This window comes from Barbus barbus (assembly GCF_936440315.1).
Source record: "Barbus barbus genome assembly, chromosome: 11".
NCBI classification, from domain to species: domain Eukaryota; kingdom Metazoa; phylum Chordata; class Actinopteri; order Cypriniformes; family Cyprinidae; genus Barbus; species Barbus barbus.
In genome coordinates, this window is record NC_136739.1 from 11,731,543 (window position 1) to 11,748,583 (window position 17,041).

The 17,041-nt window shown below is 39.8% G+C and overlaps 1 protein-coding gene across 1 annotated transcript in view; it reads right to left on the reverse strand.

The window, feature by feature from the left end:
* The window catches only part of LOC306877144 (activin receptor type-1C-like), a 61,878-nt gene that overhangs the window by 13,409 nt on the left and 31,428 nt on the right, over positions 1-17,041 (reverse strand). Inside the window, exons 3-4 of the mRNA XM_079428689.1 lie at positions 15,733-15,975; positions 15,402-15,632 (exon numbers count right to left, since the gene is read on the reverse strand). Of these exons, the coding sequence (XP_079284815.1) occupies positions 15,402-15,632; positions 15,733-15,975 (474 nt within the window). The remainder of the gene's footprint in view (positions 1-15,401; positions 15,633-15,732; positions 15,976-17,041) is intronic.

A 17,041-nucleotide genomic window follows, 5' to 3' on the forward strand; every position in this document is an offset into this window, starting at 1 on the left:
CTCAAAAAAGGCCTCTAACACTAGCTTGCTCTATTTTTTCTATTCTATCTGTTTCCTTTTTATTTATTATATAATAAAAAATAAAAAATAAAACTTGCTGTGTGTATACTTGTTATAGCACTTGAATATCATTGCTCTTTTGTTGATTTTGATTGCTTCCATTGTACTTATTTCATTTGTAAGTCGCTTTGGATAAAAGTGTCTGCTAAATGACTAAATGTCAATGTAAATGTAATGTAACCAATACATCTAGGCTATGAGAACAGTATACCACAGTACCAAACAATGAGGTAACTGTTGGGTTATGTGCCTGCCACTGCACACATATCCTCCAAGGACACTCTTCTATGTAAAGTTTGGGGAAAAGCTACATCCCTAGTAGAGTGTCCAAAAAATTCCCAGAGGTGAAGATAACCACCCACCTCAAAAAGGTTTACGAATAGCTTTCTCACACAATGAGATATACTTTGCAGAGTAACAGCAACTCCCCTGCTACAGCCACCTTAGCAAACAAATAGCTGCTCAGACTTGCTCCACTGGCTTTTATGGTCAGAGTAAACCTTTAATGCCCTCACTGGGCAAAGCTTAGTTAATCTTACAAAGATCGTTAATCTTACAATTTTAGCAAAGATCGTTAATCTTACGATCAAATCTCGAATATGCGAACGTTTGATTCATAGAATGAACGTACGAACAGAAAACGCGCATACGCATCTCTTTCAGATGTGAAATCTATAAATCGCAAATGATCTTGAGCTTGCACGCAATTAAATGGTTTCAGCTATCTTCCTTGTAAACGACTCCTAATTAATGTCATTAACATATAAAATATCACCAATCATCATAATTTAGAACAGCGAGCTGCAAGAACAGCTTACATTTAAAAAAAACCTGCAATACTCCGACAATAAAAAGTGCGTACGTCTGCTCAGACCCTGACGTGCTGCTAAGCACTTTTCCACATCAAAGACCGTCTTTATAAATATGAGCGCTGGTGTGGATTTAAGCATACGCACACTCTAAGATCAAATCTGAGCATACGCACTCTTTATAAATGAGGCCCCTGATCCAACCCTTGCTCTCTGCACCATGAAAGAAAACTCTGCCACTTAAAGGCATTCAGTTATCTTTGAAGAGAGATCAGAATTAGTCAGAATAGAGATGGAGATTCAGAGGGCAAACCTAAAGATTCATCCATGGATGCGGGTGCCTTATAGTACCCCATGCCTGAGAAATGCATCTGGCTAACTGGAATCTCCCAAGGAAATCCATCCAGAAGGGACAACAGATCCAAAAACCAAACCTGGGATGGGCAAAATGAAGCAACTATCAGAAAATGCACTCTGTCTTCCTTCATTCTCAAAAGAACCGCTGAGCTCAGCCGTATCAGCGGAAAATGTACTTCTGTCATGACAACTCTTGGAGGGATTGGCATGGAAATGTACATGACAATGTTAATGTATTTGGTCTTTGCTGAATAGATCAGCTGCTGCTGCTGGGGCAGAGCAAGTAACGAGACTTGCTGGGGCAGAGCAAGTAACGAGACTTGCTACTGCCAATACATCCACAACATGCTGCTGTGAGCATGTAAGAAATACTGTTGCTGCAAATATAACATACATGAAATAACCCCCCACAAAGCAGGAGACATAGAAGGGACAATACAAGCCAAAACAAGAACAAAGCACCCACAACAAGCAGATCTATCGCCAAGACATATGTAATGCTGCTGCCCACCCCCAATAAAAAGCACTTGAAACAAATATGATTCCTAACCTTCTTATTTATAAAACATTTCATTTTAAATTTTGCATATTTTTACTTATACAGTACAAAAGTTTGGACACATTACTATTTTTAATATTTTTGAAAGAAGTCTCTTATGCTCATCAAGCCTGAATTTATTTGATCAAAAATACAAAAAAATAAATAATAATCATAATATTGTGAAATATTACTACAATTTAAAATAATGGTTTTCTATTTTTTTATACTTTAAAATATATTTCTGTGATGCAAAGCTGAATTTTCATCAGCCATTACTCACAGTCTTCAGTGTCACATGATCCTACAGAAATCATACTAATATGCTGATTTATTATCAATGTTAGAAACAGTGCTTAAAGGGGGCATAACACATAGTTTCACCCAATCTCATGTTAATCTTGAGTACCTATAGAGTAGCACTGCATTCTTCATATCTCCAAAAAGTCTTTAGTTTTATCTTTTTTGTAAAAGAAAGATACAGCTTTACAATTCTCTCTGAAAAAAGCAGAGCTCCTGGAGGCACGCCAATTTCATTGGTTTATAATACAGCAGAACTTATTGGTGTAGACTTTTGAGCATGAGCATTCTTTTATATACGTTTTTATGAATGATCTACGCTGTTTGGCTGTACTACAGAAACATTAAGTGCTAACAACAGGGATTTTAGTTAGAATCAATTAGCAAAATGTGTTGTTTTTTTTTCAACTTATGACGAATTAGTTAGATTAAGTTCCTATCAAACGCTTGGTGGCAGCATCTCCGAGTACTTTGGGCAGAACAGAGCTGTGTAATATGTGCGGCTCACGAATTAAGTCAGGGAAACAAATTCTTAATTTGTGGCCATAATATAGGCTAGCCCTACCTATAGCACATTAAATGAAGTCCGATATTTTTGCACTTTTCATAGTACACGAAGCAGACATACTTTAACACTGAGCAGTTTTTTCAGGGCAATGTTGATCAAAATTATCCACTGTTTGAGATTTAGCAGTAAGACATAGGACAAACCCGCAAATGGTTTTATTTTAAAGAACTGCAGTGACAAATAAGTCAATAATATCAAATAGCCCATCAGCGTGAACTGGAGTATTATAAAGAAAGGTGATTTAAGCCATTTTGAGCGTGGCATGGTTGTTGGTGCCAGACGGGCCAGTCTGAGTATTTCACAATCTGCTCAGTTACTGGGATTTTCACGCACAACCATTTCTAGGGTTTACAAAGAATGGTGTGAAAAGGGAAAAACATCCAGTATGCGGCAGTCCTGTGGGAGCGAAAATGCCTTGTTGATGCTAGAGGTCAGAGGAGAATGGGCCGACTGATTCAAGCTGATAGAAGAGCAACTTTGACTGAAATAACCAATCGTTACAACCGAGGTATGCAGCAAAGACCTTGAGGCGGATGGGCTACAACAGCAGAAGACCCCACCGGGTACCACTCATCTCCACTACAAATAGGAAAAACAGGCTACAATTTGCACGAGCTCACCAAAATTGGACGGTTGAAGACTGGAAAAATGTTGCCTGGTCTGATGAGTCTCGATTTCTGTTGAGACATTCAGATGGTAGAGTCAGAATTTGGCGTAAACAGAATGAGAACATGGATCCATCATGCCTTGTTACCACTGTGTAGGCTGGTGGTGGTGGTGTAATGGTGTGGGGGATGTTTTCTTGGCACACTTTAGGCCCCTTAGTGCCAATTGGGCATCGTTTAAATGCCACGGCCTACCTGAGCATTGTTTCTGACCATGTCCATCCCTTTATGACCACCATGTACCCATCCTCTGATGGCTACTTCCAGCAGGATAATGCACCATGTCACAAAGCTCGAATCATTTCAAATTGGTTTCTTGAACATGACAATGAGTTCACTGTAACTAAAATGGCCCCCACAGTCACCAGATCTCAACCCAATAGAGCATCTTTGGGATGTGGTGGAACGGGAGCTTCGTGCCCTGGATGTGCATCCCACAAATCTCCATCAACTGCAAGATGCTATCATATCAATATGGGCCAACATTTCTAAAGAATGCTTTCAGCACCTTGTTGAATCAATGCCACGTAGAATTAAGGCAGTTCTGAAGGCGAAAGGGGGTTCAAACACAGTATTAGTATGGTGTTCCTAATAATCCTTTAGGTGAGTGTGTATGTATATATATATATATATATATATATATATATATATATGTATATATATATATATATATACACACATATATATATACACACATATATATATACACATACTGTATATATTTATTTATTTTGCAGATAGGCCTATTTTAAATGTTTTTGTTTACTAAAACAGCTGTAATTAAATCTGACCTACAGCAAATATTATTATTAATGTGCTTTAGTGCATATTTAAGCAATAAATGTTCATATATTTTCTCTGCAACATTTTTATTTATATTTTTATAGCCTATATAGGCTATATGCACAAATTAAATTATTGGTTTTGTGGCTCAATCCTTCAAAAAGAACCAGGAATCACTGTACCATATTAGGCCTACTGATTTTTTATTTTTTATATTTTTAGTAGTTATTATAGTCTTTAATAAATAAAAACATATTAATCACAGAGAAGGTCTCTTTTACTCATTAACAGTGCTCACTTATCTATTGCACAGTTTTACAGCTCTGAGTGATTTAATATTCAATAGTTATGCAGGTCTATATGGCTACAATGATCGAGTGTTAATAATTGAATCTAAATTCATCCCGTACACAGATTAGAACACGCACACACAATGAGGGTGTGGATACATAAATAATTGGATTTTTAATTTTTGATGTCAGGGACACTATTTACTATAAGATAGGAACCTTTAAAAACTGTAAGAGAATCAATATAGGCTCAAATATTTTATTAAGATATAAACAAGGACACATGTGGTTAAACGAGATAAAAGGAGCGGACTGGACAAAAATGATCTAAAAAATGCTACAGCATCAGAATTTTACAGAATTTTCAGCATCATTACTCCCGGCTCCAGAGTCACATGATCCTTCAGAAATCATTCTAATATGCTGATGTACTGCTCAAGAATTATTAATCCTTAATCCTTTTAATTATTTATTAATATTTATTAATCCTTTTTTAATTATTATTCCTATTTAAAACAGTTGAGTAATTTTTTTCAGGATTCTTTGATGAATAGAAAGATCCAAAGATCAGCATTTATCTGAAATGAAAAGCTTTTGTAACATTATACACTATACCATTCAAAAGTGTGGAGTCAGTATTATTATTATTTTATTTTATTTATTTTGGAAAAGAAATGATAGAAATTAATAGCTTTATTTAGCAAGGATGATTTTGTCATGAGTCCGGGCCCAGCAGTTCTTCCCGTCTCCACCAGAGGTCACCATCTCCCTTCCTCCCGGACTCATCTCCCGTAAACACATACACCTGTCACATTACATACACCTGTCACATCACACACACCTGTCCCACTCATTACACCCCCAGCTGTTCCCCATTGTCATGGACTATTTATACACCACTCTCCCACCACTCTGCCTGGTTCCATTAGATGTTTTTGTATTTGTGATTTCATGTGTATGCTGGGTAAATGTAGTTGTTTGTTTTCTAGTGTCTGCTCTGGTCTGGGATACATGCACTGCATTGCCATTCGTATCCCAGTCCTTTTCTGTTTTGTTTTTTGTGCCGTGTTGGCCTTTTTGTTTCTATTAAATACCCTCACCTGCATTTGGACCCAGACTCCGTCTTTTTCACGGCGCTTCTTCGCCATTCCGTGACGGAATGGAACCAGCAAACATGGGACCAGCAGGGAGGTTCCTCCACATCCGCCAGGGAGACCGGAGCATGGAGGATTATGCCAGGGACTTCATTAGAGGAGCTCGTCAGTAGGCGACGGAGAAGACCTGCCTCATGGTCTTCTTCTGGGGAGGCCTGGCTGAACCCTTCAAATCCAGGATGCTGTACTGGACCCCCGAAGAGTCGCTGGAGGACTATGTCAACCTGGCTCTGCATTTGAGTGGCTCAGCCATCAGGGTGGAGTTAGCTGTGGAGCCCATTCACAGTTCTCCCGAGGCGGCGATCCGGGGGACGGCGTCGGCGGCCGCGCCCAGTGCCTCGCACCCGCTTCCGGAGCAACCTGGGCTGATGCACAGCGTGCAGGATCCCCCACTGATGTCGGTGCGAGCAGCGTGGTCTGCTCGTGGTCTTTCCAGGGCGTGAGCGGTGCCCGCTCACAGGGCTTCCGAGGCGACGGTGCCCGCTCACAAGGCTTCCGAGGCGGCGGTGCCCGCTCACAAGGCTTCCGAGGCGGCGGTGCACGCTCACAAGGCTTCCGAGGCGGCGGTGCACGCTCACAAGGCTTCCAAAGCGGCGGTGCCCGCTCACGATCCTCTCGAGGCGGCGTTGTCTGCTCACAGGGCTTCCGAGGCAGCGGTGCCCGCTCACAGGGCTTCCGAGGCAGCGGTGCCCGCTCACAGGGCTTCCGAGGCAGCGGTGCCCGCTCACAGGGCTTCTGAGGCAGCGCTGCACGCTCACAGGGCTTCTGAGGCAGCGGTACATGCTCACAAGGCTTCAGATTCGGCGGTGCACGCTCACAGGGCCTCCGAGGCGGCGGTGCACGCTCACAAGGCTTCCGAGGCGGTGCACGCTCACAAGGCTTCCGAGGCGGCGGTGCACGCTCACAAGGCTTCCCCAGACTATCACCCCCAGACTAACGGCCAGACTGAGAGGAAGATTCAGGGGATTGGGAGATATCTCCGGGCCTACTGTCATGACAACCAGCACAGCTGGAACCGCTTCCTCCCATGGGCTGAGTATGCATAAAATTCCCTCAAGCAAATCACCACCAACCTCACCCCTTTCCAGTGCATACTCGGCTACCAACCCGCTCTGTTTCCCTGGACAGAAGAGCCCTCCGACGTTCCAGCTGTCGACCACTGGTTCTGAGCGAGCGAGAGAGTTTAGGACTCAGGTCATGTCCAACTCCAGCAGGCAGTGCGGAGACACAAGACCTATGCAGATGCCTGTCGGTCTGGCACCCCCGTCTACTGTCCTGGAGATAAGGTCTGGCTCTCCACCCGGCATCTGCATCTCCGCCTGCCCTGCCGGAAGCTGAGTCCTCGCTATATCGGTCCCTTTACCATCGAGAGGCAAATAAATTAGGTCACCTTCCGTCTCCAACTCCCTGCACGGTATCATATCCATCCAGCATTCCATGTCTCACTCCTCAAGCCTGTCTCTCCCTCTGTCACAGAACCCGACGAACCTGCAGTACCTCCTCCTCCCGGGATCATCGATGAGCCCCTAGTCTACAGGGTGCAGGACATCTTGGACTCTCGGCGACAGGGTGGTCGCCTGGAATATCTTATTGACTGGGAGGAATACGGGCCGGAGGAAAGATCCTGGGTTTCCCGGGACGATGTGCTGGATCCCTCTCTCCTGGCCGAGTTTCACCAGAACCACCCTGACCGTCCTGCACCCAGAGGCCGTGGCCGACCCCGTCGCCGTAATAGGGCGTCAAGAGCCACCCCTGGAGGAGGGGGTACTGTCAGAGAGTCACCACAGTCACCTCAGTCTCCACCAACGACACTCACCAGATCCCAATCCCCTGGTTTCTGATCACCGCCACCTGTCAGCACTAATCAGCAGCACTATACCCCTGCACTCCTCCCGTTCACTCACTGTCTGGTCTCAAACTTTCCATGTTGACTAACCTGACCCACTTACCTTTTGTCTACTTACCAGTTGCTCCAGTGTTCCTATCCCTGTTCTCCACAACTCCTGTTCTCCACCGTCTCCACGCTCCACTGTTACCTCCGGATCCCCTGGAAAAGGAAAAAGGACATTCACACTCAGATAAGCCCCTAGAGACATTCCCATTCCCCACCTGCTTACCTGGACATTCTGCTCATCTCATTCCCCTCTGCTACTACTCAATAAACCTGTTGATTGTATTGCACTTACCTCTGTGTCCTGTGTCTATCTGCTGACAGATGTCATAGAAGAACCATTTTTGGTTCCACAAAGAGCCATTCAGTCAAAGGTTCTTTAAAGAACTATCTTTTTCTTACCTTTTTATCATTTAAAAGAACCATCTTTAGCCACAAAGAACCTTTTGTGAAACAGAAAGGTTCTTCAGATGTTAAAGGTTCTTTATGGAAGCATGTAGACAAAAATGGTTCTTCTGGCATCTGAATGAGTGTAATTTAACTATAGCAACCAAGGTTTTTGGTTTTATTTTTAGTAAAAACCAGGTTAATTTTCGTAAGGGTTGTGTTGTTGTCTGCCTTAGCTCCCTCTAAACCTGTTATAAAATGATGTGAATATTTGTCTGCTATTCCTACTCCTTACAATAGTAATTACGTCTTTTTGGTAATTTTTTAGTAATTGACTGCTACTGCTAACATTTCCACCCCATTCTCGAGTCTCGCATCCTTTTGGCAGACGAGCGGATACGCTTGAGCGTGCGCGAGGTGAATTGTGTTGCCCAGTCAAGACTAACCGACTCATGATTTATTAGAGTTTTATTATTGAATGGCGAATTCGGAAATAATAACTTTTTACATTAGGCAGGCAACAACAACAGCAACAATATTTATATAAAAATAAATAAATAAATGGAGGGCAGAATTCTCCCGGTGCTCCCTATGGCCAGTCCGCCCCTGATAACCGGGATCTTTTATAGCTGGGACTGCTCCATCTTTCAGTATCAAACGATGTGCAAATCCAGCGTCTAACTGGGCCTTGTTTATAAAACGTTCATCAACAAACACACTTGTGAAACTCCATTGCTGACCCGGAAAAACTAATTGCATCCACTGTTCATGTAACGCTGTGTTCTTTTGGGAAGCTGAACAAGGTTATCTTTCCCTTACAACCAAAAACACACTTCTTTAGAGACATTCTTCCCGAGCAAGTCCCGTGCAGTGCAGGCGAAGGAAGCACTTTGATCATGGGCGCGCTCTCACTCTGGTCGATGCGTGCACATCTCAGTCATACTTCCAAATCGTTTTTTTTTTTACTTTGGCCATTCTTGGCTTGAGGATTCAAATCTTTAACAGTGTAAATAACTCTGAAGAAACTCTTATTGTTTATTTTATAACCTGTGATACTTTTTTTAGGATTTGTTGATTATTAAGAAGTTGTTATATATATATATATATATATATATATATATATATATATATATATATATATATATATATATATATATATATATATATATCGAAAACACTATAGTATTTATTTACTATAAATTACAATAGTATTTTTTCATGTGGGACATTAACTTCTTTCACATTTACAACTCTATGTGTTTACTGCGTAAAAACATGGGTCGATCTAAACATAGGCTTTTTGGAAATGCAAATTCATTCTCTGCCATGAGGTGGCGCTTTAAGAGCAGCCGCTGAAATAAAGGAGTCTGTCCTCGCTGCAGCCTGTAGCACGATGACGTACTGGATCAGATCCAATACGCATGGATGTTTGATGCGTATGCGCAGTATTGGATTTTAATGAAATGAGGGGAAGTCGTGGCCTAATGGTTAGAGAGTCGGACTCGTAATCGAAAGGTTGCGAGTTCGAGCCCCCGGCCGGCAGGAATTGTAGGTGGGGGGAAGGAATGTCCAGCGCTCTCTCCACCCTCAATACCACGACTGAGGTGCCCTTGAGCAAGGCACCGAACCCCCAATTGCTCCCCGGGCGCTGCAGCATGGCTGCCCACTGCTCCGGGTGTGTGTTCACGGTGTGTGTGTGTGTGTGTGTGTGTGGATTTGTTCACTACTCACTGCTGTGTGTGTGCACTTGGATGGGTTAAACGCAGAGCACCAATTTCGAGTATGGGTCACCATACTTGACAATACGTCACGACTTTACTTTACTTTACTTTAATGCTTGTGCAAAGTGGGGCTGACATTAAAGCTAGTATTAAATGTAAATTAATTATGAGATATATAGGTGTGTTTAATAGGCTTACACAAATTATAGTATACTGTGATTTTAAACCAGTAGTGCAGGCTATTCAAACTTTATTTAAGCAAAGATAGCTTAGTTTTGAATGAAGGAGTTATATTTCATCAGTTTGATTTGTTTTGGAAATACAAATATTAGAGTTACAAATGACCTGCTTCTATCGTCTGATCGTGGTTGTATCTCTTTATTAGTTCTACTGGATCTTAGCGCTGTGTTCGACACTATCGACCACGACATTCTTTTAAATAGACAAACACTTTGTTGGCATTAATGGAAGTGCATTAGCATGGTTCAAATCGTCCTTATCTGAATGCCATCAGTTTGTAGCAGTGAATGAAGAGGTATCATATCGATCACAAGTGCAGTACGGAATACCTCAAGGCTCAGTACTAGCGCCGTTACTTTTCACGCTTTACATGATACCCTTGGGAGATATTATCAGGAGACATGGTGTTAGTTTTCACTGTTATGCTGATGATACTCAGCTCTATATTTCTTTGCGGCCCAGTGAAACACACCAAATTGAGAAACTAACGGAATGCATAATCGATATAAAAAACTGGATGAAAAGTAACTTCTTACAGCTAAATTCTGAAAAACAGAGGTGTTAATTATCAGACCTAAAAAACACACATTTAATAACCTAGAACACTATCGAACACTTGACGGCTGCTCTGTCAATTCTTCTTCATCCGTTAGGAACCTAGGTGTGCTGTTTGATAGCAATCTTTCATTTGAAAGCCATGTTTCTAGCATCTGTAAAACTGCATTTTTCCATCTCAAAAAAATCTAAATTGCGACCTATGCTCTCAACGTCAAATGCAGAAATACTAATTCATGCGTTTATGACCTTAAGATTAGACTATTGTAATGCTTTATTGGGTGGTTGTTCTGCACGCTTGATCAACAAGTTACAGTTGGTCCACAATGCAGCAGCTAGAGTCCTTACTAGAACCAGGAAGTACGACCATATTAGCCCGGTTCTGTCAACACTGCATTGGCTCCCCATCAAACATCGTATAGATTTTAAAATCTTGTTAATTACTTATAAAGCCCTGAATGGCTTAGCTCCTCAGTACTTGAGCGAGCTCTTATCACATTATAGTCCTCCACGTCTGCTGCGTTCTCAAAACTCTGGCCATTTGATAATACCTAGAATATCAAAATCGACTGTGGGCGGCAGATCCTTTTCCTATTTAGCACCCAAACTCTGGAACAATCTACCAAATACTGTTCGGGAGGCAGACACACTCTGTCAGTTTAAATCTAGATTAAAGACACATTTCTTTAACCTGATTTACTATTATTCAAATCCGTTAAAGGATTGTTAGGCTGCATTAATTAGATCAACCGGAACCGGGAACACTCCGCATAACACATGATGTACTTACATCATAAGAATGGCATCTACGCTAATATTTGTCTGTTTCTATTCTGTTTCTCAGTCCGTGTCCAGATCAGATGGTGGATCGGCGCCGGGAGATGATGTATGTGGCCCTGATTGTCGGGGGAGGCCGGACACCTGGATGAGCCCCGGGGACATATTCCCAGTCACCGTAGCCACCCGATCCGGTCTGTATCCAGCCCAGATGGTCACTGCAGTCACCAGATCCAGTCCGTATCCAGATCACTTAGAAAGCCATCAGGAAAGACCACTGGAACCAGTTGAGCCCTTACAATCTGACTTTGCTGCAGTTGGAATTGAACTGCTGGTTCGTTTGGCCAGAGGTGAACTGGCCCCCCGACTGAGCCAGGTTTCTTCCAAGGTTTTTTTCTCCATTCTGTCACTGATGGAGTTTTGGTTCCTTGCCGCTGTCGCCTCTGGCTTGCTTAGTTAGGGACACTTCATTTCCAGCGATATAGTCAACCTGATTGCAAAGACACTATTTAAACTGAACTAAGCTGGATAATGACATCACTGAATTCAATAATGAAATGCCTTTAACTGAAAATCTTTTTTTTTCATCTTTTCATTTTACATTGACACTATTTTCCTTTTTTGATATTGTGCAGTTGCTTTGACACAATTTACATGGTTAAAAGCGCTATATAAATAAAGGTGACTTGACTTGACAAATCTACTAATTACAATTTTGTTAATTCTTTATTAAAAAATGGGTTCTATTGTCTTTATTTTACCATAATAGTCGTATAGTTCTGTCAATAATTCGTTCATGAATCAAATATTATTTTTCGTTCTCACTCTCTGTGCTATAGGCCTGCGTGACAGATTATAAAATTATAGGCCTACTAAAATATGCGGCCATCTTTTTTATATTGTATAAAAATAAAAATAAGAAAAACAATCCTGTCAGTTGGGGTTCTATTAGCCAGACCCGTTATCCCGGATTATACCGGGTTTTTACAGTCAATCCTATGTCCTACAAATAAATACACACATGGTCGGGGACAAGATATATTAACACAAAGATGACCATTTCTATTTTTTTTTTGTGTGTGTTATTCATATGCAAGTGAAATCCCTGGAGATAGACCTAATGGCTAAAGACATACCATCCATTCCGTTACGAGAGCACGCGCTCTCTCTCTCTATGGAGACCTTTTTTTTAGTGTTTTGTATCAGACGCTGTGTGAAAAGCAACTAATAAAACATGTATTTTACCTGACTGAGGCATTATTAGTGAGGTAAAGTCTTAATATAAATTTAATGCTGTTGTTTTTTTTTTATTAGCCTATTGAAAAATGTTTGTAATACCTATATTAGAATAATATAAAATCTAAATAAAATGGATCGGCATTAATTTAATATCCCCAATTAAATTTAAATAAACATGACGGATATAGGCTAATCAAAAAGACAATCAGGCTAACTCTGTCAGAGTGATGTATATCTTTAGCTATTTACAGTGCAGTGTCTGCATGAAGAGTTCATTTGCAAACACAGATAACTCCGTTTTTAAACTTTTCTCAGAAATCATGTTTCTTCATTGTACATTCCAATTAATCTCAATCAAACTGCAGTTGGTTATTTTGACTAGGTAAAAAGCCAGCTAATTAACACAACAAAACACAAAAACATAAAACATAAAAGAAAAACAAGATTTTGAAAATTTAAAAAAAAAACTGGAATTGTCTGATTTTGCTAACTCTTCATATCATGTTACAGTGCTTATTGTATTCTTATAATAATGGATACAGCACTGATGTGGGCATCCTGGCGATAACATATGAAATGAAAAAAACAAAACAAAAAACTTTGAAGTAGCCAGTAAAGACAAAAACATTGTGGATGAATTTAGGCATTAAAGTTTTTACATTGTAATGTAATGTAGGTCATTGTGTATTGCAATGTAGGTCAAAATCCCTTGCTACATGTACTGCATTAGACTTCACTTAGAATAAGTCCTAAGTAGACTAAGTCGCTTTGGATAAAAGCGTCTGCAAAATGATTAAATGTAAATAAAAAATATGAATTTATTCGAGACCTATACAGCGCATGCACGTAAAACATCCACTACGTATGGGATCTGATCCAGTAAGTCATCGTGCTACAGGCTGCAGCGAGGACCTCTTGAAATAAATGCATATAAATGCATCATTCATTCATTCATAAAGCGGTCCTTTCCCCCAGTGACGGCTGTAAACAAAGCAGGCTCATAAACGCTGCTTCAACAGGCATTTTATAGGCAAGATTAAATTAAAATTTCAACGATACGTTTTTGAGGAGAGTCGGTTCCCTTCAGAGATACATTCACATAAAGACATCCGTGCCTTGCTTTGACTTTAAAACGTGCAGCGCTCATATGCAGAGCACAAATTCCGAGTATGGGTCACCATACTTGGCCACACACCACTTCCCTTTCCCCTTTCCCCCTATAATGCACCAACCAAACATGATCTGGCACAAGAAGTTCAAATTGATTTGAAGCGGTTATTTTCCATTCTTATTCATAAATTGGTTGAAAATTACATGGGACCGACAAGCTTATTTGTGGAGCGATCTGGATCCAGTGATTTGTCTCATTTTATAAATCAAATTACATTGCTGGGAAAATGTATGCTAAATGACTACAACAGCTCCAAAAGTCGCAATAATGGTAATCAGTAGGCTGTTCAATTCACTTATATTTATGTGTGATATACACCGTTTACTATTTGATGAAACTATTGTAGTTATTTAAGCCCAAGTGCCACCTACAGGCCAATTATGTGAAGTGTAGCCTGGCGAAATGGTGACGTGAAAGGACTTTATTATATTACCATTAAGTGTCTTATGCTCATCAAGCCTGCATTTATTTGATCACAAATACAGAAAAAAAAACTGTAACCTAATATTGTGAAATATTATTACAATTTAAAATAATGTTTTTCTATTTTAATATACATTTATACTATTTTAATAAAATATCATTTATTTCTGTGATTCAGAGCTGAATTTTCAGCATCATTACTCCATTCTCCAATGCATGGTCCTTCAGAAATAATTCTAATATGCTGATTTATTATCAATGTTGGAAACAGTTGTGCTGCTTGATTTATTTTTATTTAATTTTATTTATTTATTTATTGGAACCTGTGATACTTTTTTGGTGTTCTTTGATAAATAAAAAGTGAAAAAGAACAGCATTTATTCAAAATAGAGATGTTTCTATCAATTTAACAAATCCTTGCTGAATAAAAACTAATTTCTTTAAAAAATAAATAAATAAATAAAAATACTGACCTCAAGCTTTTGAACGGTAGTGTATATTGTTACAAAAGCTATATTTTAAATAAATGCTTTTCTTATTTAACTTTTTATTCATCAAATAATCCTGAAAAAAGTATCACAGGTTTTCAACATTGCATAAAATGCATTAAGTAAATAAAGTAAATTAATTAAGTATATTACAATTTTGATCAAATAAATGTAGGCTTGATGACTATAAGTGACAAAAATATAAAATAGTAATGTGTCCAATCTTTTGATCTATATATATTTTTTTTACCTCATATTGCCCCTTTTTTACATTTGAGCCCCTGCCCCTGAGGAACTCTCTGCAAGTCCCTGTTGAGGACATCTGCCTGTAATACCCTCATAGTGCGTAGAGCCACACCTGCCTGTCAAGCAGACATATAAGACTTGCCGATCAGTGCTGATGTAACTGCAGGGATTTGAAGCCGAGGCTGTAATTTCCAAGCAGGTGCCGAAGCTGTCAACAGATGAGCAGCAAGCATCTCTCCGGCCACCGGCATCTTAGCATATCCCTTCTCCACCGTTTTAAAGATAATGGTGAAGTCAGAAACACCTGGGCTTGTGATCCAAACCAAAGGGAAAGAAACTGTTTTCTGGATCTTATTATTACCTGATGGAGATCCTGTAAGAAAATCAAAAGTGTGCAAAGGCCAGCCAAGAATCGCTCGTCCATCTTGGATTGAGTCTGAGGACCAACAAACTCAATGACCGACAAACTCATAGGATAAAGAAGAATATGCTACCTGGCCGCTGACCATAGTGTCAGCTGTTGAAGCATCGTCAAGTAGACCAATGAAAGGAAATTCCTTTCATGAAGTCTTACAAAAAATGTTGTAATACAATAATATGATTACTCATTATGTGGGAATTTCTATGATTATAATGGACTTATTTAACAAATGCAATAAACAATATGCAAAAAAAAATCATCCATTGTTCTTCATGTATTCTCATGCATTCAGACACCAAAATCATAAAAATGTGATACCTTTGTTATCAGCAGCGATAAAACCCAAAATATTCTCATGGCGTAGCATGATGGTCTGATAAATCTCAGCCTCACGAAACCAGGAACGCTCATCTCGTGAGGAGAAGATCTTCACAGCGACGTCCTCCCCCCTCCATTTGCCCCTCCACACTTCCCCAAAGCGCCCCTTCCCAATACTCTCCTGCAGGACAATAGTTCGAGCAATCGTTCTCTGGACCAATAGGGGCAATCCTAAAAGAATATAATGTAAGCTGTGAGTTAAAGGGTTAAAAAACATACACTAACTAACATTTGACAGTAATCATTTTTTGTTTTGATGAGCACAGATTACCTGATCCCGAGCCAGAGGTGCTCATGTCATAGATAAGCTCGTTTAGGCATTTGTCAGATGACACCAGAGTCTGGTCATCCAGGGGTTCCTCTGGATCTTGTTTGTAGGCTTTTATGTGGTTGCATCGCAGGTTTTGTACGGCACACATTCCCAGAATGACACCTACACACACCAGGCACGATGGCACAAGAATTACGGCTGCTAGTTCCAGCTGACTCCACCCAGACCCCTCAGGCGGTGGTTCTACACCAAATACACACACATACACATACGTTGGTCATCTCATGCAATGTTTTTTATACAGTGATGATATTTGAGAACCATGTCAAATTATGTAACAAGTCTTTGACAAGTTTTTGACATGTTTAATTATATTTTGTGAGGAAATTTTCAAAAACCCAAGGTGGATATAGTGCAACACTTGTGGAGAGAGGTGGAAATGTGAAGTAGTATATATACCATTACATGATGCATAACATGGTAGAGCCACTGCATGTGTGTGAGAGAAAGAGTTTTGACAGTTGGCATTTGAAATCATGAGAATTTCTTAATGTAAACCCATGAGATTTAAAAATATATATATATATATATATATATATATATATATATATATATATATATATTTATATTTTTTTTTTTTTTTTTTGCTGTTTGTAACTCTAGGAGGAGTTACTCTTGAAAAATAAGGGACTCAGAATAATAAAATAAAGTTTGTCAGAACTTGAAATGCCAATTTTTCTTGAACGCATACTCAGTCCTGCTATGGCTTCCTTTATCTGGAAATCTTAGGGATGATGGCCCTAGTGATATGCCTTAGTGGGCGTTGCATGTGCCACCAGCCAACAAATTGGCAAGATTCATGGCTTCAGATAATTGTCACACCTGGACAGCGTTACCATAGTATTAGCTATTGATGCAGTGTCTCGTTACCTACTCAGGTTACATATTTAAGAGAGACAATATCCGGTAACACTTTAGAATACTGTTCCATCATTAATGAATAACTGCACAAGAACACTTGAGTAACGCAATATTAACACTCTAGTAACTACTAGTAACTAACAAGAAACTCTGATTAATGAATTAATAAGTAATATTGCTTAGTCGAATGTGGTAGTTCACTATTAGCTAATCAGTAACTATTATTTTTTCATACCTCCCAATAACTACTAAGAACTACTGTATACAGGTTTATAATTAATATGAATAATAATGTATAATAAATTCTAAAGTAAAGGTCATGGTAACCCACTAGTAATGACTCAAGTATTACCAAATTCTTCAGAAGGAATTACTAATTATTTGGATC